The 27,290-nt window shown below is 38.6% G+C and overlaps 6 protein-coding genes across 6 annotated transcripts; 4 read left to right on the top strand and 2 right to left on the bottom strand.

Annotated features, from left to right (window-relative positions):
• Positions 1–2,624: 2,624 nt before the first annotated feature.
• Positions 2,625–3,840, top strand: GL218_07957 (putative gas1-like protein; the record flags this gene model as incomplete). Its single annotated transcript, XM_033584739.1, has 3 exons — positions 2,625–3,005; positions 3,068–3,209; positions 3,269–3,840. 3 exons carry the CDS (start codon positions 2,625–2,627, stop codon positions 3,838–3,840), a joined length of 1,095 nt encoding a protein of 364 aa, XP_033441292.1.
• An 842-nt stretch (positions 3,841–4,682) lies between these two features.
• Positions 4,683–5,829, top strand: GL218_07956 (Zinc-binding alcohol dehydrogenase domain-containing protein cipB; the record flags this gene model as incomplete). Its single annotated transcript, XM_033584738.1, has 2 exons — positions 4,683–5,180; positions 5,299–5,829. The coding sequence occupies 2 exons, from the start codon at positions 4,683–4,685 to the stop codon at positions 5,827–5,829; spliced, it is 1,029 nt and encodes a 342-aa protein (XP_033441293.1).
• Positions 5,830–7,614: 1,785 nt separating this feature from the next.
• GL218_07955 (Oxidoreductase UcpA) lies at positions 7,615–8,337 on the bottom strand (the record flags this gene model as incomplete). The annotated part of the gene is made up of 1 exon (XM_033584737.1): positions 7,615–8,337. One exon carries the CDS (start codon positions 8,335–8,337, stop codon positions 7,615–7,617), a length of 723 nt encoding a protein of 240 aa, XP_033441294.1.
• Positions 8,338–18,693: 10,356 nt separating this feature from the next.
• On the top strand, positions 18,694–21,450 carry GL218_07954 (Ankyrin-1; the record flags this gene model as incomplete). Its single annotated transcript, XM_033584736.1, has 3 exons — positions 18,694–19,579; positions 20,562–20,685; positions 20,763–21,450. 3 exons carry the CDS (start codon positions 18,694–18,696, stop codon positions 21,448–21,450), a joined length of 1,698 nt encoding a protein of 565 aa, XP_033441295.1.
• An 853-nt stretch (positions 21,451–22,303) lies between these two features.
• Positions 22,304–23,778, top strand: GL218_07953 (Purine nucleoside permease; the record flags this gene model as incomplete). Its single annotated transcript, XM_033584735.1, has 3 exons — positions 22,304–22,471; positions 22,578–23,361; positions 23,420–23,778. 3 exons carry the CDS (start codon positions 22,304–22,306, stop codon positions 23,776–23,778), a joined length of 1,311 nt encoding a protein of 436 aa, XP_033441233.1.
• A 374-nt stretch (positions 23,779–24,152) lies between these two features.
• Positions 24,153–25,085, bottom strand: GL218_07952 (uncharacterized protein; the record flags this gene model as incomplete). Its single annotated transcript, XM_033584734.1, has 1 exon — positions 24,153–25,085. The coding sequence occupies one exon, from the start codon at positions 25,083–25,085 to the stop codon at positions 24,153–24,155; it is 933 nt and encodes a 310-aa protein (XP_033441289.1).
• Positions 25,086–27,290: the final 2,205 nt, after the last annotated feature.

Genomic DNA, 27,290 nt, shown 5'->3' with positions numbered 1-27,290 from the left:
CTTGTTCACTTGTGTAATGTTACGACATTTTCAGACATCAAAATGTCGATTTTGAAGTCGCATGCTACAATTCTTCATTGACAAAGGAAGAGTGTTGTGCCTAAATAGAAAGCTTGGCCTTCTGCGCCGCTGAATGGGGGAGGCTTCGCACGATATCTCGCAATCGCATCCTATTTACATATCTACTCCTCTGAAAAGGTCGCCGAAAATCGGTCCTGCTCTTTTTATGAATCCGTAAACCAGAAAACGTTCCGTGACGGGAAGTAGAGCTATAGCTAAAACTTCTGGGCATGGTCTCATTAAGTAGACAACGGTGGCGGTGAAAATCCCACGATCCCGTGCCTACTATGACGTTTTGCTCCCTGGTCTTTTAATATTTCGGCTCAAAATATACACTAGGCGGTCTGATGTTTTGATTCAGTCCTGGTCGTTGTTCATGACTATGCTGATGCGGTGATGACAAACTGACGTCGAGCATAATGGTTTCGTACAATGTTTGAGTGTGATGAAATTAATAGGTTAGTCTAGCAACGCATTCGCATTGCGAAAATATTCTTTTTCAATTTATGACATATTTAGGGGATGATTGTTGAATTAGAGCGCCTACTGAGTCTCGATTGTTCCTTGGCATTGATGAAGCGCGCTGGGGTTTTGTGTAGCGGCCCCTGAACTAGACCCTTTCCAGGCCCTTCTTAACCCCTTCTCGACCTGGAGTTAAAGTAGCTCATAGTAGATCATAGTAGATTCGAGCCGCATTAGGTACGATTAAATTTTACACGCGTCTAGGCCGTAATGAGTGCGATAATATATCTTAAAACTAAGCCTAGGTAGCTAATTACTACATATCCCCATTGTATACCGCCTACGAACTTTGCTAGAACATCTTTAGGGGGTATCGCGCCGGGCGAAGGGTACCCTTACCCCAGCTCCCCGTTTGTATCCTTGCCTCATATCTGCAGGGTAGGGGTGGCACTCAGTCCTCATTCTCATCTATTATTGGTGCGCCGACAGCTTGAAACGGACACTACAGAACAACCACACCACCACCGTCTGATATCAACAGGCCCCTTGAGCATAAAATATACCAAGGGGTTTCCTCGAAGCTCATATTTCCTCCAGTAGATACGTAGGACAATGCTTTAATTACCGCGAATATCCACATTAGAAACGTCTTGGCCCGAGATCTGGCACAAGGGTCGAAACATGGAAGAATTGGTACTAGCCGGCAGATCGTAAGCGATCAGTGCTTTTGGGTGCATCTGGAGTATGAGCGCCTCATGTTTATAAGTGACAATCCTCGTGCAAGATCAATTCAGCCACTGTCGGCTCGAGCCGAATTGCCCATCTTAAATGTTCCTTTAGGCGGATTGTCATATATCGCCAATACTTGCTTAGAAGTTATACTAACAATGTGCCAACTTATCTACTATGTACTTACACCGTAGTTTCATAATTCATATGTTATATGAATATTATTTGCGCGGCGACTCATTTCGCTTTAAAATTCGATGTGGATTTCCATCTTCATAAAGCTTTATCGTCCGTATCAACTATTCATTCCTATTCGCTACTTGCGAGACATCCACTGCCCTACTGTGTAAAATGCGGCACCAAGCGCAGCAGGGATTCGTGAATATGTACATATATCTCCACTTAGACATTTTGGAAGCATTTTCAGGCCTTAGCTCGAATAATAAGCATTTTGGCGTTCATGGTTCTTAAGGTAAACCCTGGATAAGACGCCTCCTTTATCATACCCTGTCGAGACATTTCTCCTATAGGTCTCTGGGATGAGAGATAGTAGCGCGGCGCTAAGTGGAGATGTTTAACCAAACATGGCTAGTAGGTATCTTTACATATAAATTTATACGTAAGGTACAAAACCTTAATAAAAAGATCAACTTTTATACTTAATCTTTTATCCAAACCCATATATTGATATTCAGGAGCAGCCTTTCAGTTCGAAAAAGTATTGATATTCAGTACCATTATATACAAATTTATACGTAAAGCTACCTGCTAGCCATATTTAGTTAAACATCTCCACTTAGCGCCGCGCTACTATCTCTCATCCCAGAGACCTGTAGGGCAACGAAGGACATCATGAATATTCTAGTGGCGCGCTTTAAGCTTGGGGGGATACTTAACATGCCCACTCGCGAGATGAGGTAAACTCGAAACGGTTCTCCGCCGTCACTTTACCACGGTACGTACCCAACAAGGCAAAGGCTTGCCCTAGCAAAGAGAGGATCCCATGTCCAAGGGAGGCTCCTTTAGCTGCTTTGAAACCCACATGCTTGACACAAATCGTGTTGGATATCGGTTCACGCTGGTTGTCTAGGGGTTTCTGTACGAAGTAATCGACAGCCAATTCGGGGCTAGCTCAGCTCGTGTGCAATGGCCCAGCCTGCGTAGATCGAACAAGATCTCCGTATATATGCCAGCACCGCTCACCACGGATCGTCGTCTTCCATGTTCTTGAGCAGGCCGGTTTCCCTTTCTTACCTACGTTATTCTATTCGCAGCTGACGATCCCGTGGATCTGTTTTATTCTTAATTCACTCTTTATTGTGCCTTATCATTCACTTATCGGCCCGGTGCTGTCCATATCCTCATACTTCAAGATGCCGTCTATTTCGTCAACCATCTTTTCTCTTGCGTCCCTGTTGGCTGTTGCCCAGGCTCACGGTGTTGTCTTAGGGGCACAGGGTATTCAAGGTTCGCCTGAAAGTGTCGGCTTCAAGGTAGAACCCGAATTGGCGAGAAATTGCACATCTATCAGCCCGTGCCAACAAGACACGACAATTATCCGAGATGCCGAGATCGCCGCGAACGTAGTGAACGAGTGCGGACGAACAGAACTATCGGGTAACATCGATATCGGAGAGAACACGGAGAACGCGCTTGCTGCTGGCGCTGTCACTCAAGTCAAGGCTGGAACACAAGTCAAGGTTACCATCCACCAAGTTAACGCTGATGGTGCCGGTCCCTACGCCTGCGACCTGGTATGTATATACCTTATCAATTACAATGTAGCATCATGATCTCAATCTAACCAATATAATAGGTCGAGGCTGGTAACAATGGTGTCATCACTCAGAACCTGACAGTTGAGAACAACGTTCCCGGTGTCAACGGTTTCTCCCAGGCCAAGACTCAGCAATTCGAGATCCTCGTAAACATGCCTGAGAAGTTCTCTTGCAGCGGATGTAAGTTTATGTCTACAAATTTACTAGAAACCTTCAATATTCTAATGACTACTTTATAGCTTCTGCTGGTAACGTCTGCACTGTCCGTTGCCGAAACAATGCTCTCGCTGGTCCTTTCGGTGGATGTTTCCCCGTTCAACAGGTCGATGTTGAGCCTAGCCAGAACACTGCTGCTAAGGTCCCCACGTCGCTGTCTCTTGAGAAGGTCTTCAAGCAGGTTTCCCAGGACCAGGCTGACCTCCCCGCTGCTATCGCCGCTATTCAAGACGCGGGCAGTGATGAGGGTTTGAAGAACGCGGCTGTTGTCAGCTCGCTTTTGAAGCAGACTGTTACTAGCTTACCCGCTTCTTTCCAGTCTCTTGACATTGTCACGGGACAAGCTGAAGCCACGGCCACAGCTGATGCTGGAGCTACCACTACCAGTGCCGCTGCGACTGCTACCGCCACTAGCGGAAGCGGACGCAACGGAAATGGACGTGGTAACAAGGGAAACAACGGCAATGGTAATGCCAATGCCGGTAACAACGCCAACGCCGGTACTAACAATGCTGGTACTGGTAACGCTGGAAAGGGCCGAAACAATGGCTTCGGTGGCTTCGGCAACCGACGCAGAACCGTCTTCCGTGCGTAGACGGAGCATGTAGCGCAGTGGTGGTTATTTCTCTATGAGCTCAGAGGTGATGACGAAAGGCTGCGCCTGTTAGCGATTTACTTAGGAGTTGGGAGATACCGGATAAAGGATTGATAGGGCACCTTCGACTGTACCAAGATTTGTCTGTACATATATCTAACGTAGACTCCTGAACCATAAATTCATAAGCCGTAATGGCCGTGTTAATAGTGCGCAGTATTGGATATAATTGACTTAGTGTTTGAAAGCTCTTGGTGGTACAATATTGGCTCCAGTACGAACATATGTGACTAGGAGTCGCGTACCGGAGTTAACATAATTCCAAGCCAATAGGAGTGTGTGGTGGCTTTCCTAGTCCTATACTTGTATGGCCAAACACCCCGAGCAACAGCTCAATGACATGAACTTGCAGATGGATGCGCCAGCTATGCCTATTTGCACCGCGTTTGACTATAGTAAATGTGGTTAATAGCATGGCTAGATGCTTTTTAGACCCGCTGCTTGGTAATCGTTTGCCAGCTTCATTATATTACTTCCTAACTCGGCAGTTATTTAAATCCGAGACAGTTAATCCCGAACCGAGACAATGACGATAGTCCGAACGAACGAAGAATACAAAACTATGACTATTAACCTATGGAAATATGAAAGAAGAAGATAGACATATCAGATCTATAGGGTAGTTACTGTTGGCGTGGTAAATATAAACTTATATATTCGTCTTTGCCCCCCTATAAGATACCAACAAGCCGGTCTCCCTCTCTCTTCCAATTCTACTTACGAATCGACAATACCGTATATCTACCTCTTACAATACCTAGCTAGAGAAATAAACACACATAATGGCAACACACCTCGCAGCTTTCATTACCGGAAAGGGCCAGCCGCTCGAAGTCCGGGAGACGCAGACGCCCAAACCCGGGCCTGATGAGCTTCTCCTCGACGTGAAGTCGATCGCCCTGAATCCCATCGACTGGAAGATGCGTGACTTAGGCTTCTTCATTACCAATTACCCCGTCATCGTTGGTTCAGATGTTGGCGGTGTAGTCCTCGAAGCTGGTTCCAACGTATCTTCCACCTTCAAACCCGGAACTCGTGTCACAGCTTTTGCGCCGACCTTCTTCGCTCAGGGAGCTCCTGAATACGGGGCTTTTCAACAGCGGCCTATTATCCCTGCGAAAAACGCCACGCCAGTTCCTGACTACCTTTCGTTCAACGAAGCTGCTATCCTTCCTATGGCTGTCGCCACAACTTGGTCTGGATGGGAAACTATTGGTATTCCCCGCAATACCTCTTATTCTCCTAGTGATAAGCAAGGACTCCTGGTTTGGGGTGCTGCTGTAAGTAAATCTCCGAGTCTCCTTACCTTAGGGTGAAGACTTTCAAGATACACCATACGGCGCCTAACCGTCTTCTAAAATGTCGAGCCAGTGAAAGTACTAACACAAAATGTTATAGTCCAGTGTCGGTAGCATAGTAGTACAAAGTGCCAAATTACTCGGTTTCACCGTGTACGCCACCGCGAGCTCAAAGCACCACGCATACATCAAATCGCTAGGCGCATCCAAAGTCTTCGACTACAAAGACCCCGGCGTAGAAGATGCCATCATCAAGGCAGCTAAGGAAGACCGTCTCACATTCCAATACGGCTACGATGCCGTGGGCGCTATAGAATCCTGCCATACCATCCTGAAGGCGTTAAAAGGAAGCGGTCCAGCTCATCTGGCCTCTGCACCTCGTCTAAACCCAGATGGACCTACTACCGACGATGTCGAGACCAAGTTCGTTGCTGCTTCGCTTGACGATAAGGTGCGAAGTGAGCAGTTCTCGTTCTGGTTTAATACTTGGCTGAAGGAGAGGCTGGAGAAGCGTGAAATCGTCCCGAGCCCTAAGATCCAAGTAGTCGAGGGAGGTCTACACGGTATCAACAAGGGCCTCGACATTTTGAAAACGGGAGTTAGCGGCACTAAGCTGGTCCTCGAGCTGTAGTGAATAGGTATAGTATAATTTACGCAACATCTTTAGTGAAAGATATAATGGTAATAATTACATCAATTGTTGCTATGAATTTAGAATGCCTAGTCCAAGATAACCCCCCAATCCCCCAATCCCCTTGACACTTGATAGCCTTTCCTCCATATACCTCATTATCATACAAAGAGAGATACATAAAGTTATGCCTTACAGCCCACCCAATTAAACGCAGTATGCTAATATTCGACTTCTATACTCTTAAAGCTGCACGTCTAATCGCAAGGCCAGCTTCAAGCCCCACCAGAGAGTAGCCCCTATAGTAATAATATTTAGATGAATGCTCATCGCATGATTACGCGAGAACGTCTTATTTAGCGCTCTCATATCGTCGCTGACACCGGTCGGATCATTTGATTTCTTTCCATCCCGCGTTTCTGTGGCTTAGTTAGCGATTGTCATGCCGCTATGCCAGTGCTTAATAGATAGGTACACACCTTGATGAATCCGATCAATCATAACCTGTCGCGTCCGAGGCCCATAAAGCATCAGATTCAACAGCGCCGTGATCCCCGCAATAGCAAATGGTATCCAATTTCCCTTGCTCGACTGCAGCGTCAGCGGCCCGTATGGAGGAACCGTCGCTGCTGTCAATAGGAGAAGCAAGGTTTGTCCCCGAAAGTAAAGGGGGAAGATGCGCTTCTGGAGTGTGGTGAAAGCGGACCGTGGTAATTCTTGGTAGCATACTTTTGTCATTACGAATGACTGGTATAGTTCCATGCCAAGGAGCGTGGAGTAAGATAGGAGGTGGATGGGTGCCAAGACGCTGGCCGGAGACAAAGCTGATTGTAAGAAAGCCATTGGGGGCATAATTGATCGATGAGTTAACTTCACATAGACAGTATGGAAATATTTGAGCGATTTGGGATGTATTTATAATAAAAAGCTCTTGTTGGTGGTTGCTAATTGTTCACAGTGCCGGCCTGACACGGAGGTTGAGCTTCGGTGCGCTCCCGTCGCTAAGCTTACGAAGCTCCGAAGGTGGTCGGAGATGGATCCCAACGCACCAATGACAAGTCCTGATGACGCAGCCACTGGCAATATAAACATGGTATAGGCTGACGACTAAATAGTGAAGAGAATGGCGTGTCTCCGTTGACAGTCGCCCTTTTCCCAAGTCACTGGGTGTTGATTTGTAATAATTCATGGTGATTACGACTCATCGAATGTTAATTCGCCCTTCTATTGACGATGGTCTAATCCTATCCAAGTAGCTCCGCTATTCTATTAGTTTCCAATCTATCGCGAATGTCCTATATGCTTGGACTACTACTGGTATGTTGACGACTGACGCCCTGCGCTATGAGATGTGAGGGTTCAACAGCCCAGGTCTACGTGGGTGCTGAAATAATAATCCTTCGATTTAGAAAGTCATCCTCATCTTCAAAGCATCTTTTGCGATGATCTCGTCCTTCTTAGAGAATAATTCGGCCATATCCCACATCACACTAAGATATCTACCCGCTAGCCAGTCTTGTCTCCGACTCGTCAAGAAGGCTATTGTATCACCACTTAAGGCGGGTGTGCATTTAAGCCAAGCTTATTGTTCTTAGATTCAGCAATGACATTTGAATATTATAGAAGATGACATACCTTGTGTTGCTTCTGGTAACCCCCGAGTCAGATCCGTAGCGACTCTATGTATGCGAGCAGTCAGTCAACCTACAACTAGATGGTGAGTAGGGGCGCTCTTTACGTACCCTCCTGGATGTATTGAATAGGTAAGTAGTCCCTATAGCAACGTCAGATAACCACATAACCATACATTTTGGGGAAATGCATAGCCCAGCTCACCTGATCTGAGTACTCCGCCATGAGATACTCAGTGAGCCTCAGAAGAGCAAACTTGCTGAGCTGATAGCCACTTCCGCCTGTATGGAAATGATGGACTCCAGTTGAGGACATGTTAATAATAGTCTTATCGCCACCCTTTAACATCAGGGGTAGAAAAGCCTTGGCAACAAGATAGCTTCCGCGAACGTTAACTTCGAAGTTCCGCCACCACCCCTCCTCGTCTCCGTCTAAGATCTTGTCGTACTTGGATAGATATCCTGCGTTGCCAATTAGGATATCGAGTCGGCCCCATTGCCCCTCTAAGACGTGAGCAGCATTAGTCACACTCGCCGAATCAGTGACATCTAACCGCAGCACGGTTACCACTGGTTTCGCTCGTCCGGCATCTGCCGCGCTTTTCTCGATCTCTGTTACAACTTCCGGGACCTCTGAGCGAGAAGTGATAGCGATGTGCGATGCGCCTGCTCTAGCATACGATAAAGCGATACCTTTTCCAATCCCCTTGTTTCCCCCAGTCACCAAAATAACCTTTCCAGTGCAATTTGACCTTGTAACAGGGTCAATGTAGTCGTACGTATCATGATGGTTGGTACAATAGTCGGCGCCCCAGTTGGGCGCTACTGGCGGATAACTTACGCCTGCAAGCTGTTCACGCAGCGCTTGTCCTGCCATCTCGCTAGGCAGATACAGAAATCCGGTTTGGGAGCGAAGAAATATTTATACTAAAGGGAAGCAGAGGTTTTTGGTGTTGAACAAATAATTCAAGTTACTACACCAGTGTAACTCAGGAGCGGGGAGAACTATGAAGTATGAATATTGGATTTTCTGGTGTTTTCTCACGTAATTCGTAAGAGGCAAAGTATGTAAACCTATCTGCTAGCTCCATAATATTCTTAGCGTTTACTACAGAGGTGTAGAGGGAATATATTAAAAAACCCCAAAATTTATTAATATACTTACCCCTATTAAATTTTTTACTATTATATATGTAATTATCGAATAGTAAAAATTTTTTATTATTAATAGTTATAATTATAAGATATATTAAAGCTTATATAAATTTTATATTATTTTAATTAATTTAATTTAAATTATTTTATTTTGTTACGAAATCGATAGCTTTTTTATAATAAAATTTCTAATTTTACCAAATTATTATGTTAAGTTTTTATTAATATATAAAAATATTAAATAAACGTATTTTAGTAAAAATAAATATAAAATATATTAAATGGATATTATTAATATTTTAATTAAATAAAATGTTATTAATTTTATTAAATTACTATTATATATAAAAAAAACTACCGTAATTTTATTTAAAATATAAATAGCTTAATAAATCTTTACGCTTATAATCTTAAATTTAAATAAAGGATTTAAATTTAAAAAGTATTATAAAATATTAAAAAAAATACGCGAAATAAACGTAATAAATAATTGTAAACCTATAAAAATATATACTATTAAAATTGAAATTAATTTATATTTAAATAAGTTATATTAGATATTTATTTATAATAATTTAGCTATAATAGTAATTAAAATATATAAAATGTTAGTTAAATAAACTATTAAATTATTTATTAATATTTTTATTTATAAAAATTATTTAATATTTATTAAATATTTATTTATTAAATTTTAAATAAAATTATATTTTCGTTAAAAAGAGTGGAGATTTATTAGTATAGTTAATATAAATAATAATAAATAAATTAATATTTTAAATATTAATTATAATTAACCTTATACTATTACAATAATTAAAGATAAATTTATAATTAAAAACAAAATTAAAAAAAAGAAATATTTTTTATTTAAATTTTTATTTAAATAAGGTTATTATAAATTTTATAGTAAATAAAAAGGGAATAAATAATTAAAATTAAAAAAAGGTTTTAATAAATAATAGTAAGTTAATAAAAGGTAAAATAAAAGTAATTAAAACCAAAAAGAATATAGATAAATTTTGCAAAATTAAAACAAATAAAATATGGATTTATAAAGTAGCGAAAATAAAGTAAAAAAATAAAGTTAAAAAGGAAAAAATTAAATTTAAAAAAAATAAAGCTTTTATTAAATAAATAAATTTATAATAAAAGAATTAAACTATTATTTTTTTATATAAAATAAAATTAAAAACGCGTAAAAAAATTTAGGATAATATAAGTTTATTAAAATTTTTTTTAATATTATTATAATTTAATTAAATTTATATATTTTAACTATTTATTTAATTAAGGTCAATTATTAATCTTTTTATTTAATTCTATTTTATTAAAATTATTTAAATTAATTTTAGTTTTATATATAAATATTTGTAAATATTCTTAACTTTCTTTAATTTATTTTAATTTAATAATTTTAGGTTTAATTTTTATGGTTATATAAGTTTATAAATTGTTATATAAATATTTATATAATTTTAAATAAAGTATATTTTTTTTATTTAATTTTATTTTTTTAAATATATTATTAAAATTAGTTAAAATCTTTTTGTAAATAATTATTATATGTTTTAATAAATAAATGTTAAAGTTAATATTATTAAAAAAAACTAAATTTTGTAATTTTTTTTATTTATTTTTATTTAGTAGAATATAATAATTATTAATTTTATTAAAATTAAATATATTATAAAATATTTAAAATTTATTAAAAATAACGTAAAAGCGATTTTTTTATTTATGTATATAGTAAAAATTTTATGTTTATATAAATTAAACAAATTTAATATAAATAATAAAAGTAAAAATATAAATAAAAACTATTTTATTAATTAATTTACTTTATATTTAATAATGTTTATAAATTAATTAGCTAAAATATTTTTAAAATAAATATAATTAATATTAATTATATAAAATAAAATATAAATTAAATAAATTTATTTGTTAAAAAATAATTTAGTTATTATAAAATTAAAACTATTAGTTTTTAATTTATTAATTAGTAATATTTTTACCATATAATAAATAATTTTTAAAATAAAAAAGATTAATAAATATATTAATTATTTTAATTTATAATTTAATTTAATTTAATATATAAATATTATTAATAAACGTATAAAAATTAACCGTTAAAAATAATACCTATATAAATAAATTGAAATTAATATTAATTTAATTATAATTATTTATTTTTATAATAAGTAAACAAAAATAATATATAGTTTATATATCTTAAAATAAATAATAATATATTATAATTATTAATATAAATTTATTACTACAATTTAATTAAATTATAAAAAAAATAAATTTAAATTTTTTTATAAAATATACATATTACATAAATATAAAATAAATTATACAAGTTAAAACGTTACAATAAAATTAAATAATTAACCGTAAATAAGTATTTATAACAGTATAAATTTTAATTTTATATACCTTTAATTTATAATAAATATTAATAAATTAAATATAGTTTAATCTAAACATAATTTAACCACCTCGTTATTAATAAACTTTTATATAATATTATTTAACCTTTTTTAAATATAATTTAAAAAATGTTTTAAATAAAACATATTTAATAATATTGATTTATTATTAATAAACGTATATATAAAATATTTAACAACTTATTTTTTTTATAATATTTTTAATATATTATTTATTTTTAAAGAAATTTTATAATTTTTATAAATAAAACCTTAAACAAATAAGATTAAATTGTTAAAAAATATTAATAAATTTATAAATAATAATAATATTTTATTTTAAAATAATAAAACTTTTATTACGCAATTAATAAATTAATTATTTATTATTAAAATCGTATTTAAAGAAAAATTTGCAAATATAATTTAATTTTAGTTATATTTTAATTAATTTCTTATTATTAAAATTAATTTAATAAGACTATTGTTATTAATATACCTTCGTTTTACTATCGAAATTTATTGGTATATTTAATACATTTAAATACATTCCATCCATTTTTTAATCCTAAGATATTATAATGTATTAACCTTTATAATTTATTTATTTTTACATTTTAATATATATAATTTATATTGTTATTTTCGCCTTAATTAAAGTTTTTTAATAATATAAGTTTTAATTGAATGTATGCGTTATTTTAAAAGTTATTTTAATATACGTGTGTATTTAATTAAATATTTAATTAAATATAAATGCGACCGTAAAAAAGCCTTTTATAAAGCCGTATTTAAAGTTTTATTTAAAGATTTATCAAATATATTAACCTATATAATTTATTGGATTTGACAATTTAATATATATAATTTATATTAAGATTTTCGTTTTAATTAAAGCTATTTAATGATATAAGTCTTAATTAAATGCATGCATTATTTTGAAAATTACTTGAATATATATTATTTAATTTAATATAGATGCGACCGTGCGAAAGGATATCACGTGGTCTTTTAAAAGCCACTATTAATATACATACTTAAATAACTTTTAAAATAACACATGTATTTAATTGAAACTTATATTATTAAAAAGCTTTAATTGAGGCGAAAATAACGATATAAATTGTATATATTAAAATGCAAAAGTGAATAAATTAAAAAAGCTAAAAGGTCAAAATGTGGTATATTTGATTTAATTGAAAAAATTGGTAAAGATGTACCTTTTGTACAAGATGTACCAATAAGCCCTTGATAATAAAATAAAGGTGTACCAATAGCAATAATTTTTAATAATATTTAAATAATAATATCGATATTGTATTTTTAATATAAAATTAAATATATAACTTTTAAAATTATTTTATTTTAATATTTTTAAATTATTTAATTACGATAAAATTTAAAATTAATGTAAAAATAAAATATTTTAAATTATTAAAATATATTTAAAATTTAAGATTATAAGTATAATTAATTTTATAATAATAAAATAATAAAATAAATAATTTTATTTAAAATATTATAAATGTAATAATATTTTATATTAAAAATTTTTATTTAAATATATTTATTTTTAAATAAATAAAATTTAATTAAATTTATAAATATATATACAAATATTATTTATTTTTAATTAATTTTAACAGTTTATAATAATTATAATAACTTTTATTTTAATATATCTTTTCTTAAAACATTATTAATAAATAATATTAAGTTAAAAATTTTTTTTAATATTTATATAAATTAAATTAAATTTATTATTATTTATTTGGGGTATATTTAAAGTTGCGTATATTTAATTTATTATTAATTATTTTACGGTAATATTTAAACTAGCGTATAATACAATTTTGCAGTTATTTAAAAGTAAGTACGAGTTTGTTTTTATTATTTTTTTTTATTATTAAGTTTAAATAAATTTGTTTTTTACTTTTATTTTTTTTTATTAACTTAATTAACCTTATATATAGTTAATAAAATTTAAGCGGTAAATATCTCGATAAAATGAATATATTAACGCTATATTAAAAAACTGGCAGTTTATATACGTTTCGTTAAATAAATCTTTATTTTCCGCAATATATAACAAATATGGTTTACGAGATTTATAATTTTTACATTATTTATATAAATTATTATTTTTTTTTTAATTATAAAAAAGGTTATAAATGCCGATATTTTTTGTTATTAATTAAGATTAAATTTTAATTAAATAATGACTTTTTTTTTACAAAGTTTTTTAAGTTTAATTAATCTTATAATAATTTTATTTATATTAATTTTAATTTAATATTATTTAATTTTACTTAATTTATTTTATTTTTTTTAATAAAAGTATAAGTATTATTATAATAATATTTTTAAAATTAATTAACTATTAATAAAGTAAATTTAAAGTTATTATTATTATTTATTGGTTTTAACGGTATTATTAAATCAACTCTTTTTTATTTTTAATTAAAAAACAATAAATATAAATTAAATATAATTATAAATGGTAAATTAAGTGTTATAAATAATAAATTAAATATTATAAATAATAAATTAAGTTTGCGTAACTTATATATATTATTAATATAATATATATATATAAGGTTATATTAAAATAACCATTTTTTATTCCTTTTTATTTTAATACTAACTTTTTTAACTTTTTATTATATAATTCAATTAATTATAAACCTATTAAAATTTAATTAACTTTATATAAATTTATTTTTTTATACCTTTAAATTTATTTAATCTATTTTTTAAATTTTTTATATAAAAAAAGTATCATTTAAAATATAAAATTTAAATAATATATATAAAATATATAATTAATTATAAAATATAACGTAAAATATTATATATATATAATAAATAAAAAGGTAATAAAAAACTTACTAAAATTATTATAAAAAAAGTTAATTTTTATATAATTAAATAAAAAAAAATTTATATAAGTTAACACTTTTACAATATAACGTTATAATGTTTTATTTAATATTATTTGGCCATAGTTTTATATATTATACCCTAAGGGTCTATATATGAAATTTTGGGTTTTTTTAATGTGTTCCCTTTGCACCTCCGTAGTTTACGAGGAATTGAAGACCAATGGATAGCTACGTGTACGTAAATCTGATTGACTGTGCCTTTTTAGAATCGCTAGTTATTTGAGAATATAAGTGGAGTGTATATAAATCTAGCTTTTATTACCCGCCTCTCTTTTCCTTATCACTCCCGTAGTTATTTTTCTATGGGTTTATATGCACTTATATCATAACTCTAACTGTCGCATTAATAACTAATACTACTAGGAGGTCGGAAGAGGTTCTATATATATAAGTACCTATCCATCTTGCTAAACCTAACAATATTACTTTTATCCAAGCTCTCACGTAGCTTTGATTAGATTTGCTGGTATAGAGTACTTTACATCTTCTAATAGAAACTAGTTGAATCTCTAGATCACTCTCGCTGCACCGACATCACTAAATAGGCGTTAATATCTATACGTATAATATTAAGAATGACCGACTATCTAAGAGGTTAGCTTATAGCGAGCCCCTGAAAGAATGTATAAAATCTACCCCGTATATCAGCCCTACAGCTATCCCTAACAGTTTACATATATTGCCAAAGAGACTGTAGCCCATGGTAAAACTCGGGCATGGATTGTTAAGAACGACTTCAAAAATTTAAAGCTTCTCCACCTAGCTTTGTCTTAAGTTTTTTGGGAGTGAATTTCCACCCCATATCAAACATCCTTCAACAACTATAACAGTGAATCATTGGCTCGCATTGCGCCAGGCATTCTCAAACTCCCTAATCGCTTCCTTAGCCTTATCACCGTGTCCTTTTGCGCGCTCTCCCCCTTTATTGGATGGGACTACTCCGGAGAGTCGTTCGGACAAAGTTGGCTCGGCAAGAAAGAATTCTTGCAGCATAGAGTGCTCTTGGTGGTATTTTTCACTGAAGCCATGTTAGCTTCTAAGTTGGGGTTAAATACAACGGGCGGTACATACTTGCTGGAGTCTCCCGAGGCCTGAGTTCCTTGGTTATTTGAAGACGGCATAGTTCTGAGATTTCAATATTGTAACTTGGATGAAACTTTATAGCACTCTTGATGGGAGTATCTGGTAAGATATGCTATGGAGAGTACAGAGACGATGGACTGGTTAGAACTTCAAAAACCATCGTTCTTACTGATATATTTATAGAGATCTAACCTACCTCTTAGAGGTGCATATTGTAAAGAACCTTTTCATGTAATTACATCCAGTTAACATAACCTGAACCCTCAACTTGAGTTCAGGTTGTGTTATCCCGACTATTTCACAAGTAGCCATCGTATCACTGGCTAATTTATAGACAAGATGAGGTAGCTCACTGCATTGTTTTTATTCAAAGCCATATCATGAAATATTTTGTGAACACCTGATGTTGCGACATAACTCGATCGTCCGAAACTGACAGCGTCCTATTGGATAGCCTTCAGAGTTTGAAGTATATTGTACTGTCACACGGCTCCCATATCCATATGAATTATTTTGTTACTGAGATAAATGTACCTGGGTACCTAGGTATACTCCGCCTTTTTAAAGTACGCCCTGGAATGATGGCAACATTTCACCGAAAATAAAAGGAAGGAAAGACAAAGAAGGCTGCGCGAGCTACTCGAAGCTCGTTGGTGCATTTTATCGATTTTTAGGCACCATTTGTTATATTACCTCCTAGGTGCCTGTTACACTACAGCGGACGAGGCCCGCTTACCGAGATTCACCCAATACCTGGCATTATGGCATTAACAGAACCTGATAGCCAAACCTGATAGCCAAACCTGATAGCCTGATGCGACCTTCAATACTTGATCCAACGGAAGTAGTCTTGGCACTTGTACTACCATAAGAATTTAAGCCGAAGCCCGACTAAAACCGACAGCCTCACTTGATGGCTTGACATTGGGGTTCGTATAAGATAATACCGTATCCAAATTAGATGCATGAAATTTTTCCCACCTAGATATCTACAGTCTAGTTCACGATGCCTATCTCACCAGAAACCCGACGAATTACGGATAGAGAATGGGAAGATCGCAGGCTTCGGATATACGAACTGTACGTTACTCTTGGACGTAGGCTTGATGGACATGATGGTGTTATCGAGACGATGACGAAAGAAGGCTTCACCGCCACGTAAGTTGTTCTTGATATTAAGTTCAGTCGCCTATCTAAGGAATTGAATAACTCGATTAATGCTTCGCAAGCGTTCCACAATATGAACACAGATTCCGAAAATGGAGGATTCGTAAAAACATAAAGCGGGCTGAGTGGGAACGAATTATCAATGAAGCACGGCAAGGAGGAGAAATAACTCATATTGACCGGACAATCTCGAGATCCCAAATCCAGAGAGCCCGGCGTCGCTGTACATCCAGAGTCCACCGGGGAGAAGAATCAGGTTCGTGCTATTATTGATAATAAAGCATAACCCTTTGTGGACTAACTAAAATTATATTGATCTAGTTTCACGTAACTATGATGATACAACTCGGGTTGAAGTTACTAGACATATACCTGAGTTGGAGTTTCAGAGAAGCATACCATCTACCGAAATTGACGTTACAACGACCACCATAGCGGTTGACGCAGAGATCAACGGCGTCGCGTCGTGGCAGGATATGCAAGATTTCAATACTATCAACTACGACGTGGACATGACAGACCTTCTCAATTTCAATGATCCTTTCTCCGTCGAATTATTCACATCCGATCCCCTTCAAATGAATCTACTCGATCGACATAATTGGTTACCACCATTACCTTCCACCCAATTGGTAGCTACGTTTATCAAAGGCAAGTCAAGACAGAATAAATATATATGGATAAGCTATCTAATTTGGGCTAACGCTTACTCCTTTGGCAGGCGTATATAGCAAATGGCTTACGACTCCTCTACCCGGCGCCTTGACGAAAACTAGTGATTCCAATTTTCTCTGGAAATTCATGAATACTGTCACCCAGACAGTTTCAACTTCTAGGAGCTCGAAACGCCCCCCGATTCTCGATAATCTTTGCTCCCTGGAAGTGTTCGCCGGAGAGGAATGGAGCCAATTTGATAGGCTACCGGATGATGTAGCTCTTCAGGCTCGTTTTGACGGCAGACTGATTGCGTCAATCATCAATGGATTTGAAGGGCTCGAAAATATACCAGCCAAAGGCGTTCTAAAATTCTTGAATCGACACCATGCCATGCAACTAATGGTAATCGATGTTTTGAGCAGTCAATCGAGTCCCGTGGTCAAATCGTTCGCCGAGAAACTTTTCATGGTATATTTAAAAACTGATAACGCTGAGGCGATCAAGTACTTGCTTAGCACCAGACTGGCCGATGCAAATGATGCTGTATGTCATTATCAGGGTGAAAGATACGCACCACTTGAAATTGCTGCAATCAACCAATCGTTCGAGGTCCTCAAGTTTCTCATTAGCAAAGGGGTCGACGTAAATAAATCCTTTCAAAGGGACTATAATTCAAATGCATTACACTTGCTAATTAGGCATTTGGACGATCACCGAATGACACTTGGCGACGATTTTTTGAGTTTAGTTGATGCTTTCTTAGGAGCTGGAGCCGCTATATTGATAAATACTATCATGGATGCGCTTGAACTTGTTGATCCACGACTCATATTTCTTCTCATCAAGAACGCTGCTTCCCAAATACCTCAAAAGCTTATTTCGCACGAGTATCTGTTCACATATATCATCAGGCGCCTTGAAAAACAGCATGCGACGAGCATCATTGAGTTTATCTTAAACAATTGCCAACAGTCAGACAGATCCGGATACTTGTATAAATTTCGTCTGCATGTCGACGATGCCTTAAACGAGGCGGCGAGGCGTGGATATGAGGAGCTAGTGGGAATTCTGTTTCCATATGCATCAATTCCGAGTAGAGATAAATCATTCCAGACAGCAGTGGAGACTGCCCGATATCCGAAACTTATCGAATTAATGCTGCAAAAGGATCCAAGCCTAGATAAAGATCATGGTTTAGATAGCAATACAAAAGACTGCGAGTCCTTCATCTCCGCTCTCAGGTCTAGAGACAAAAATCGCCTTCGTTCCTTGGAAAAAAACGGTGTCCTCAATCATCTCCAAGGCTACAGACTCGGTCAAGCGCTCACGGAGGCTCTAAAAGCGGGAAATCTAGAATACGCGACTAAAATATTAGATCTCGATCCTGACTTCGGATTTTATAAACTCGAGATAGCTGAACTGGATAATGATCAAATTTTTGACGTAGCCGCTGCCATGGATGCTGCGTTGGCTCATGATCTCAGTGATATTGCTTGGAAGCTCCTTGCTGTTGGTATCACAACCAGAATTTTATTACGTCAGGATCTATGTCACGCTCCGTTACTATACGTCGCGGCGGTAAGAAACAGACCAGACTTTGTGAGAAAAATCATAGAATCCGGTTACAATCCCGATATATTCCATCCAAAATCCGATGACAAATTCCCAATTCTAGAAGCGGCTATCAAACATGGCGAGGACTCAGTCTTTGACGATATTTGGAAAGCTTGCCCTCGCCCAGTATACCTCTCGCGTACACTCTTGGGACTCGCGTTGGAGAAAAGAGGTATGGACTTGGTTCTGGATATTATCAAATCTGGTCCTCAAGAGAAGAATGACTGGAAGACCGAGGCACTAGAAGTTGCGGTAGAGTACGAAAATGAATTTTTACTTGACGAACTAATTTCACTAGGTGCCGATGCGGATAATGACTTTATCCTACAGGAAGCTATATGCGATAATTCTTCAATGGTTATGCCACTCTTGGATCGGTTTTGGAAAGCTCATCCACAAGGTCGTGCTGGATATGGTTGGGACATTGTTTTGGATGCAATTGAGGAATACTCGGTGTCACCTAAGCTTTTTGACCAGGTTTTTGCTTGGGATCTTCTAAGGATGAATGTCAACTATAAACTATACCCGGACCAGAAAACTCTTCTTATGGAGGCAATCAAAACACACGATTATGGCGTTGTCAAAAAGTTGATTGATGCTGGTAGTAATATTAATATCATTGCACGGGAAGGGGGGGGACCTGCGCAATCGGGACATGGTTATGTCAGGACAACTCCTTTTTTGGATGCTATCAAGACTGGGATTATAGGGATAGTTCAGCTCCTTGTTGATCATGGTGCGGAGGTGAACAAGCCAGCGATGTACGGTATACGTCGGACTCCTCTCCAGAAAGCTGCCGAAATGAACAACCTCCCTATCGTCCGTTTACTGTTAAGTATTGGTGCCGAAGTCAACGCCAGCCCTGCAATATTCGATGGGGCTACGGCGCTGCAATTTGCAGCTATTCAAGGCAACTGTGAGATAGCAACAACTCTCATAGAGCATGGGGCTGACTATAATATACCCCCACCTTTTGGAAGGCGCGGACGTTGGCCTCTGGAGGGCGCGGCCGAGAATGGTCGTTTCGATATGATAGAGCTTCTTTGGAATGCCTTTCAGGGTTCCTTCGACGATAAACAATATCAAAATGCTATGCGGCTCGCAGAAAAGAACGGCCATTTAGGCTGCAAGGAGAAGATAAAGGAGTTGATGGCGAGATCCTCGACGCGCGATAATATATATACTATGAGTGAACCGATAACGGCCGACCAAGAGAACAACGGTCAAAGTCATCTTACCACGACTGAATACCAAGGGTTTCCTTCCACGTCGTCACACCTACAAATTTCAACGACCAGTTGGCTTTGATAAATACCTAACTTTCTAGGAACGTCAGATAGAAGTGGAATGAGAACACGAAACTAGGGCACTGTATTCCTTCCTAAAGGCTTTCTACTGGAGAAAAGACAGACCAGTCCATGTTGGCATTTCGGGGGCCTAGGGACCCGGAGTTCCATGGTGGCGGTGCATAGATACGCGGCTTCGGGCGGTCGCGTAGGCCCATGATGAGCTGAGGGGATTCAGTTATAGGTAATAAGGCTGGACATCTCTAGAAATATGTAGTTAGGGCTGTTCATTTTCTATTTCATAGTTGTTGATCTCTAAATATCATCTCTATTCTTTCAGGAGAGCTAACCCCCCCAACCCCGATCGGAACCTGGATGTAACTCCTAAGAGAAGTCACAAGAATAAATCGGAAAAAGATAGGATATGTACACGCCAATTCTATATTGCCTTGATATCCTGTATCTTGTATAGCCATGGCTAATCCGTACGGTACGTCGTATATTTCCATGGAGACATCCTGCGTACAGATCACTCAGAACTAACGGCTCTCTTGTCTAATGCAGCGGGTATTAACTTTTGGATATACCCCCCTAATAAGGCTGCGGCCATTTTATTCACAATTGCCTTCTTCATTTCAGCGGCGATACATTTCTGGCAATGCTAGTGAGTCGTCTTTGATACTCCCTCGACTACATCTCAATACTAACCAAGGTTCGCTCGCTACCCTAGTCGCAACAAATTCTTCAGAGTGACAGGACTTTTCGTCGCCGGTGGTTTACTCTATGTAATCGGATTCGCATTTCGAGTTAACGGCGCATTCGGGAACTGGGATCAGCTGGGTCCATTTGTCGTGAGCGTCGCTCTCATCTACGTTAGCCCGTACGTTTACTGCCTTACCTGCGCTGCTCAAGTGAAATGGAGAGATACGTCGTACTGACGTGACCACTATAATCTAGACCACTTCTGTCTCTTGCAAACTACGAAATCCTCGCCCGGGTTTTCTACTACGTGCCCTACTTCTCCCCAATGGAGCCGGGGATGGTGCTCTCGACGTTCGCCTTTCTCTCCATAGTGATAGAAGGGATAAATGGAGTCGCCTCTTCTTTCATAGCGAACCCGAAAAGCGACCCTGAGACGGGTACTGCTTTGATGTGGGCAGCATTGGCTCTCCAGCTCGCAATCATCGTGTTCTTCCTAGTCCTTGCTGGATCTTTCCACCTGCGCTGCGTGCGGGCTGGAATTGCGGGGGCGAAGGGTATCCGGTATACTCTCACCACGCTATACGTGAGCATGGGACTCATCCTGATGCGAACGATCTACCGCGGCGTGGAACATTCCGTACTGGCTGTGGCTAATACCGAGTGGCCTTTCTACGTCTTCGAGGCCTTCCTTATGCTCATCAATATGCTCATGTGGAATGCCATGCACCCGAGTCGCTTCCTTCCCGCCAATTTTAGGACACACCTCACTCGCGACGGAGTGACAGAAGTGACGGAGGCAAAAGTTGATAACCCGCAGTCTTTTGCCGTAAAGATGCTGGTCGTGTTGACACTAGGCATTTACCGTGGCCCCAAGCCGAAGGATAAGATGTCTCAAGGGACCGATGCAAGTGGAGATGGGGAGCGGCGTGTGGAGTTGGTGTAGAAGCTGGCCATATTTCTTTTTCTCCCCTGGTACGTGCTCTAGCTTTATCTTCTTATGTGCAGCGTCGGAAGGTGGATAATGAATTATTTCCTAATTACCCCTATTATACCTAGACATATTAGGCGACTCCCGAAGGAACTAGTACCTATGGAATACTCGCTTTAGTTAGCGAAGCTCTTTACATGAAATTGAAAACGATGAGGAGTATATGCGTCAGATATATAGGCCAAGTTAATGACTAATAGAATAATGTAAAATTTGGGTTGTATTTCGAATGTAGTTAAATGTATGCGTATACCCTCGTGTCGATAGAACTTGTTGTGGGGGCCAGATAAAAAATCACGTAAAGGTCCAATATGTCTCAGTCTTCATCGTTCCGATTTGTTGCCTCCTTCAACTATACTCCTCTTTGGGTAGCTACCTATCGCCAGTATACGATGATCTTAACCACAAAGAGAGAGCAATTGGAACCTTATGCGAGATAAGATGGTATGTACTCCACTGTTATGCGAAGATATATAACGCAGGTACTGTCGAATAAACAGCCTTCTGCGTAGTGATAAGCTACAGATGCAAGCCATCGCCATTCTTTGGAAGAAGATAAAATTCCCGCTAGACAAAACCGGCCAAACCGGCACATGCAAATCAGCACTTAATCTACGTAGGAAGCCGACGGTCTCGGCTCCGGGGAAGCATCTAATGATAAGCCTCGTCGTCATCGCTTGGTCGTCGAGGACCCGGTGTGCTACTAGATAAATACCTCCTGTTAATGTTCACGGCTTTTTGGTAACTATTTTCCATGTAGATAATTTATATCACATATGTAGTGATTCCTATTGGTATATATAACATCATGTTGCCACTTAATCTAGTCTTGGTCACTCTGTTGGGCGAGGCTCGGTCGATGGCCAGGAATGTGCATGTTTCTACCAGAGTCTCGGACTGCGTCAATAACGTGGCTTCGACGAAGAATCTAGGCAATTGTGGTAAAATAACACCCAAAGTCGTAATAATCAGCATGGTAAGTCTTGGAATCCTTCCCCAATGATTAATTCGTCTCGCGGAAGGAGAATTTACATCCCAGTACATATCTAAAAGATAGCTAAATTCAAACATGAAAACCATAGTTCGCTCCAGAAGCAGAAATATGGTACACAAACTCCCCCAACAGTTCTATCGGCAACCTCCTCGCCCACAACATCTCCGTGCCGGGTCTCTCCCCTCTATTCCCATATGTGCACTGCAACACGCTCGGGGAAGTGTGCCAGCTCACAATGGGCGAAGCCGAAATCAACGCCGCAACATCCGCCACCGCATTCCTCTTCTCCAGCCTCTTCGATCTAAGCAAGACGTACTTCCTCATGGCCGGCATCGCTGGCATAAGCCCCAAACTCGGCACGCTGGGCAGCGTCGCGCTGTCCAAGTTCTCCGTGCAAGTCGCCCTGCAGTATGAATTCGACGCGCGCGAGATGCCCGCTAACTTCTCCACTGGGTACCTGTCGTATGGTGCATACGCGCCCGACGAGTATCCCTCGATTTTCTACGGCACCGAGGTCATGGAGGTGAACGAGAACCTCCGAGATGCCGCGGCTGAACTCGCGCGTACAGCCCAGTTGGCTGATTCCGCGGAAAGCGCCGAGTATCGCGCCTTGTACGGTGCTAGCGGCGAGGTGTATGCGGCCGCGACCAGGAGTCCTAGCATTATCAAGTGCGACTCGGCGACTAGCGATGTTTATTACTCTGGTACTATGCTGAGCGAGGCGTTTGAGAACACGACGAAGATCTGGACGAATCAGAGCAGCATAACGTATTGCGTTTCAGCGCAGGAAGATACTGCTGTTTTAAATGCATTGATGCGGGCTGCTGTCTGGGATCTCGTTGATTTCTCTCGGGTCATTTTGATGAGAACTGGTGCGCACCTAATTTACCCCTATCCGTGCCATCGAATGGAGAAGCTAACATGTTAAAGGTTCTGATTTCGACAGACCCCCGCCATCAGTCAGTGCTTTTCAGCATCTACGTATTATGGACGAAAACGGCTTTGATATCGCAGTTAAGAACATTTATCTGGCAGGAGTTGAGATTGTAAAAGGTATTATAGCTGACTGGAATTCTTCGTACGATGCTGGCATCAAAGCGACGAACTACTTAGGGGATATCCTTGGCACGTTGGGCGGCGAACCGGACTTTGGCCTAGGGAGTATGTTTAGCGGAGCAGGGTTTTCGACGGGATCAAGTACGGAAGTAGGCTTATCAAAGAGAGCCGTTTCTACAGAGAGAAAGGGTAGGAAGGTGGATGGGCGGGTGCAAATAAAACGCCGGACTTGATATTGAAACTTTGAAGACTTTAACCTAGCATTTCCAGATTAACTGCTAGCAATTATGCGGGCATGATATGTTTGTTCTTATTACCGACTAGGTTTAAGTATATGAAACATGATAGTTCTGGATTTCCCTCCATCTTATTAGTGAGTTGCGTGCCAACTATAATTACTTCGCTGGCCATGTAATGATATGCTAACATGCTGTGAATATCTACATTTAACCCCCAAGTTGAGAACGTAATAGCCGCAGAGAGTTGAAGTTAATCAGTAGCGACCCCAAGTAACGATACAATTTTCAAGTACGTATATATCAAATAGCCGTCGATTTTCGCGCGGCCTACGGCAGCTGGTCGTTCTTCGTGATACCAAAATTATGGCTCATACGGCGGTATGGGTGGCACTAGGATGACCGCCAGTGGTAGTAATCGTAGGGCCACCGACATTCGCCCCGGGACCTTCGGGGTGGATATCGCCACCGTGGTTGTACTTCTCGCTGGTGATATGGCTGCGATCACGGATGCGTAGACCCAGCTGTGAACTGCTAATCTTGCGGTGACCCCAGAGAAGGAGGAGGCCGAAGACGGGTTTGGCTAGGATGTCCAAAACACCATAGAATACGGCCTCCCCATCCGGGTGAATGACGTTGCCACCCTCGCTCAGACCCCAGGCAATGGGATATAAGAACCAAATAAATATAAGAAGGTTGCCGCATAACATAAACGTTTTCTTTGCGTCTCCGCCTAGAACCGAAGCATGTCGTCGAGCATTGACCAGCAGTTCGTAAGCAACAAAGAGTAGAGCCGCCGTGCCAAATGCCCAAAATCCCCATTTGAATCGAGTTTGAGTTAGAGCACCGATAAGACCAGTAATAATCATAATCTCGTTGGCAAGAAGAGTGACTAAAATCCTTGGAGTTGATACTCCGGCAGTCAGGAGAAGGTCGAGAAGGAGTAATGGTGTAGTGATGGCCCAATCTAAATAGCGGGCGTAGAATATTTCTCGGGTGCCTGCCGCTCCCACCAAGCGACTACCAGGACGAACGAATTGAGCCTGAATGGGAACTTGGCCGAGATTTGACCCCATCGCGTAATAAGCGATACATGCGACTGCAGTTATACCTGCGGTGATGTAGTGAAATAAACGATCACCCCGAGGTTTCATGAAAGACAGGCCCATGAAGAGGAGAGTACAGAAACCCATAAAGGCACATACTGCATAGTACCAATTTGAACCGCGGTGGGTAATTTCCAAATTGGCATGCTGGCCAACGACACTATTGATGTTCAGTGCTTGATTTCCAGGTCCAATCATTTTGGCGTTAATGTGCGTTGCGCAGTTTCGGATATTGGTAGAGTAGGTGGATTATAAAATACAAACATGTGTCTGATTCTTAAGTAGTAGATGGCTTAAGGCCGGCCCTGTAGGATATTTGAATGCAAGATCCAACCCGGACAAAAGCGTAGACAACTTTGTCAATGATGACTTCATTATCTCGTAGAGCACATCAGTATATGACACGATCATGTCATGTTGCTGCAATATTAGGAACCGGCTAGGCCATATATTTTCACAAGGTGCTAACCATGTCCTCGTGAATGTATGACGGACACTCAGTCAAGGAAGATACCCTAAGCTGACGGTCAGTTGAACTTCGGATCGGGTAACAAGGAAACTCTGCCCCGTGAAGAGTACGGCCTATTACTCTAGGATTCTCTAGCCTAAGATAGGTTCAGGGGCTAGAAGCTGACTCGAACATCGCTAGGGGAGGGGGGAGGAGTATATTTAATTATATGGATGGTATACCATCGCACATGTCGGTGCTTACGTATAGCATAAGATGAATTAGGTAAATAGGGCTCCCTGTTACGAGATTTTGAGTTTTGGTGGTGGTGCTGTCTATCTCTAGTCACCGAACTAACTGGCCGTGGAATTCGTGATATCATCTAACTGGATGATAGCAGCTATTCCATAACGCCCCTCTCAAAGCTTTTGCATCTAGATCCGTGGTATAGACTGAAAGTTAAAACCGGTGAGGAATGAGGCATGTTCACTCTGTCGTACTAACACATACATGTCCTCGGAGAGTTGTGACGCTTTAGTTGAGCATTACTATATGATGATACTTCGTAGTAGATTAGGTTATTGTTCATGAACTCACCTTGCTGTGTACCTAGCTATCGCCCTCCGCTGTTTTTGGTATATGTCGTCATCGTAATCCCATGACACATTATACTTTGCTCGTACAGGTGATGCTAAACATAGAGGGACGGCCGAGGAAACCTAGTGAATAATTAGCATGATTTATATGGGTTGAATCCCGACCCAAACTATATTAAACACTAACCCTTATATTATTGACGTAGTCCAAAGTCAGCACGGAATTGTCATAGTCAGAACTGGTCGTTTCCATACGATCTTGCTAGACATCCTTTAATAGTTGGGCCTATATATATGTGAATCGGCAGAAGCATGACGGGACAAAAACAAAAATCGCACCCGTAAGTACTTGGATAGAGCTCAGAAAGACCACTAATACTCATTGCTGAATATAGGTATCTGTCTGGAAATTTTGCGCCCATCAAACGGACCCGAACACTAACACGATGCTCTGACACCGGACACATTCCGAGAGAATTCGCCGGAGGTCAATATGTCCGTAACGGCGGGAACCCGACTATCAATGACAACCAAGGGAGAGATTTACACTGGTTCGACGGCGATGGTATGCTCACTGGCGTCCACTTTAAGCGCGGGAAAGAATGTGGTAATATCGAGCCAGAGTTCGTGAATCAGTACGTTTTCACAGATATCTATTTGAATGCAAAGGACAGCAACAATTTGAAGCGGCCTCTACTACCAAGTATTGCAACATTACTTAGCGCTCCGTTAGTAGCTATTATCGTGGCGGTACTCAGGTCATTAATTCTCATATGCCTATCGAGACTACCAGGATCCAAAATAGCTGTCAAGAGGATTAGCGTTGCTAATACTGGGGTCGTATATCATGATGGTAGAGCTTTAGCAACCTGCGAAAGTGGGCCACCGATTAGATTCCATCTCCCTAGTCTGGAGACTATAGGGTGGTATAACGGTCGAAAGGCAGAAAATGAGGGCATTTTAGACCAGGAAGTAGGCTTCGGTGGGAATGGATTGCTGGCGTTTATGAGAGAATGGACAACTGGCCATCCACATGTTGACCCCATTACGAAAGAACTCATCTCATTTCATGCCGTTTTCGTTAAGCCGTTCGTTTACTATTCGATAGTCCCATCAACTAGATATCCGGCTAAGGCGAGTGATCCAGGACCGAGATTTGACATACCAGTTCCTGGAGTAAAGTCACCTAAGATGATGCACGACTTTGGGGTTGCGGCACGCCACACAGTCATAATTGACCTTCCTTTATCTCTGGATCCTATGAACGGCATGCGAGGGAAAACAATTATTTCGTACGATCCGACTGAGCGATCGCGGTATGGCGTATTTCCTCGATATGAGCCACATAAGATACAATGG

The sequence above is a fragment of the Daldinia childiae genome (genome assembly GCF_008694065.1).
Source record: "Daldinia childiae strain JS-1345 chromosome Unknown Scaffold10, whole genome shotgun sequence".
In the NCBI taxonomy this organism is placed as follows: domain Eukaryota; kingdom Fungi; phylum Ascomycota; class Sordariomycetes; order Xylariales; family Hypoxylaceae; genus Daldinia; species Daldinia childiae.
The sequence above is the reverse complement of the archived record's forward strand: the minus strand, read 5'-3'. Positions and strand labels throughout refer to the sequence as shown.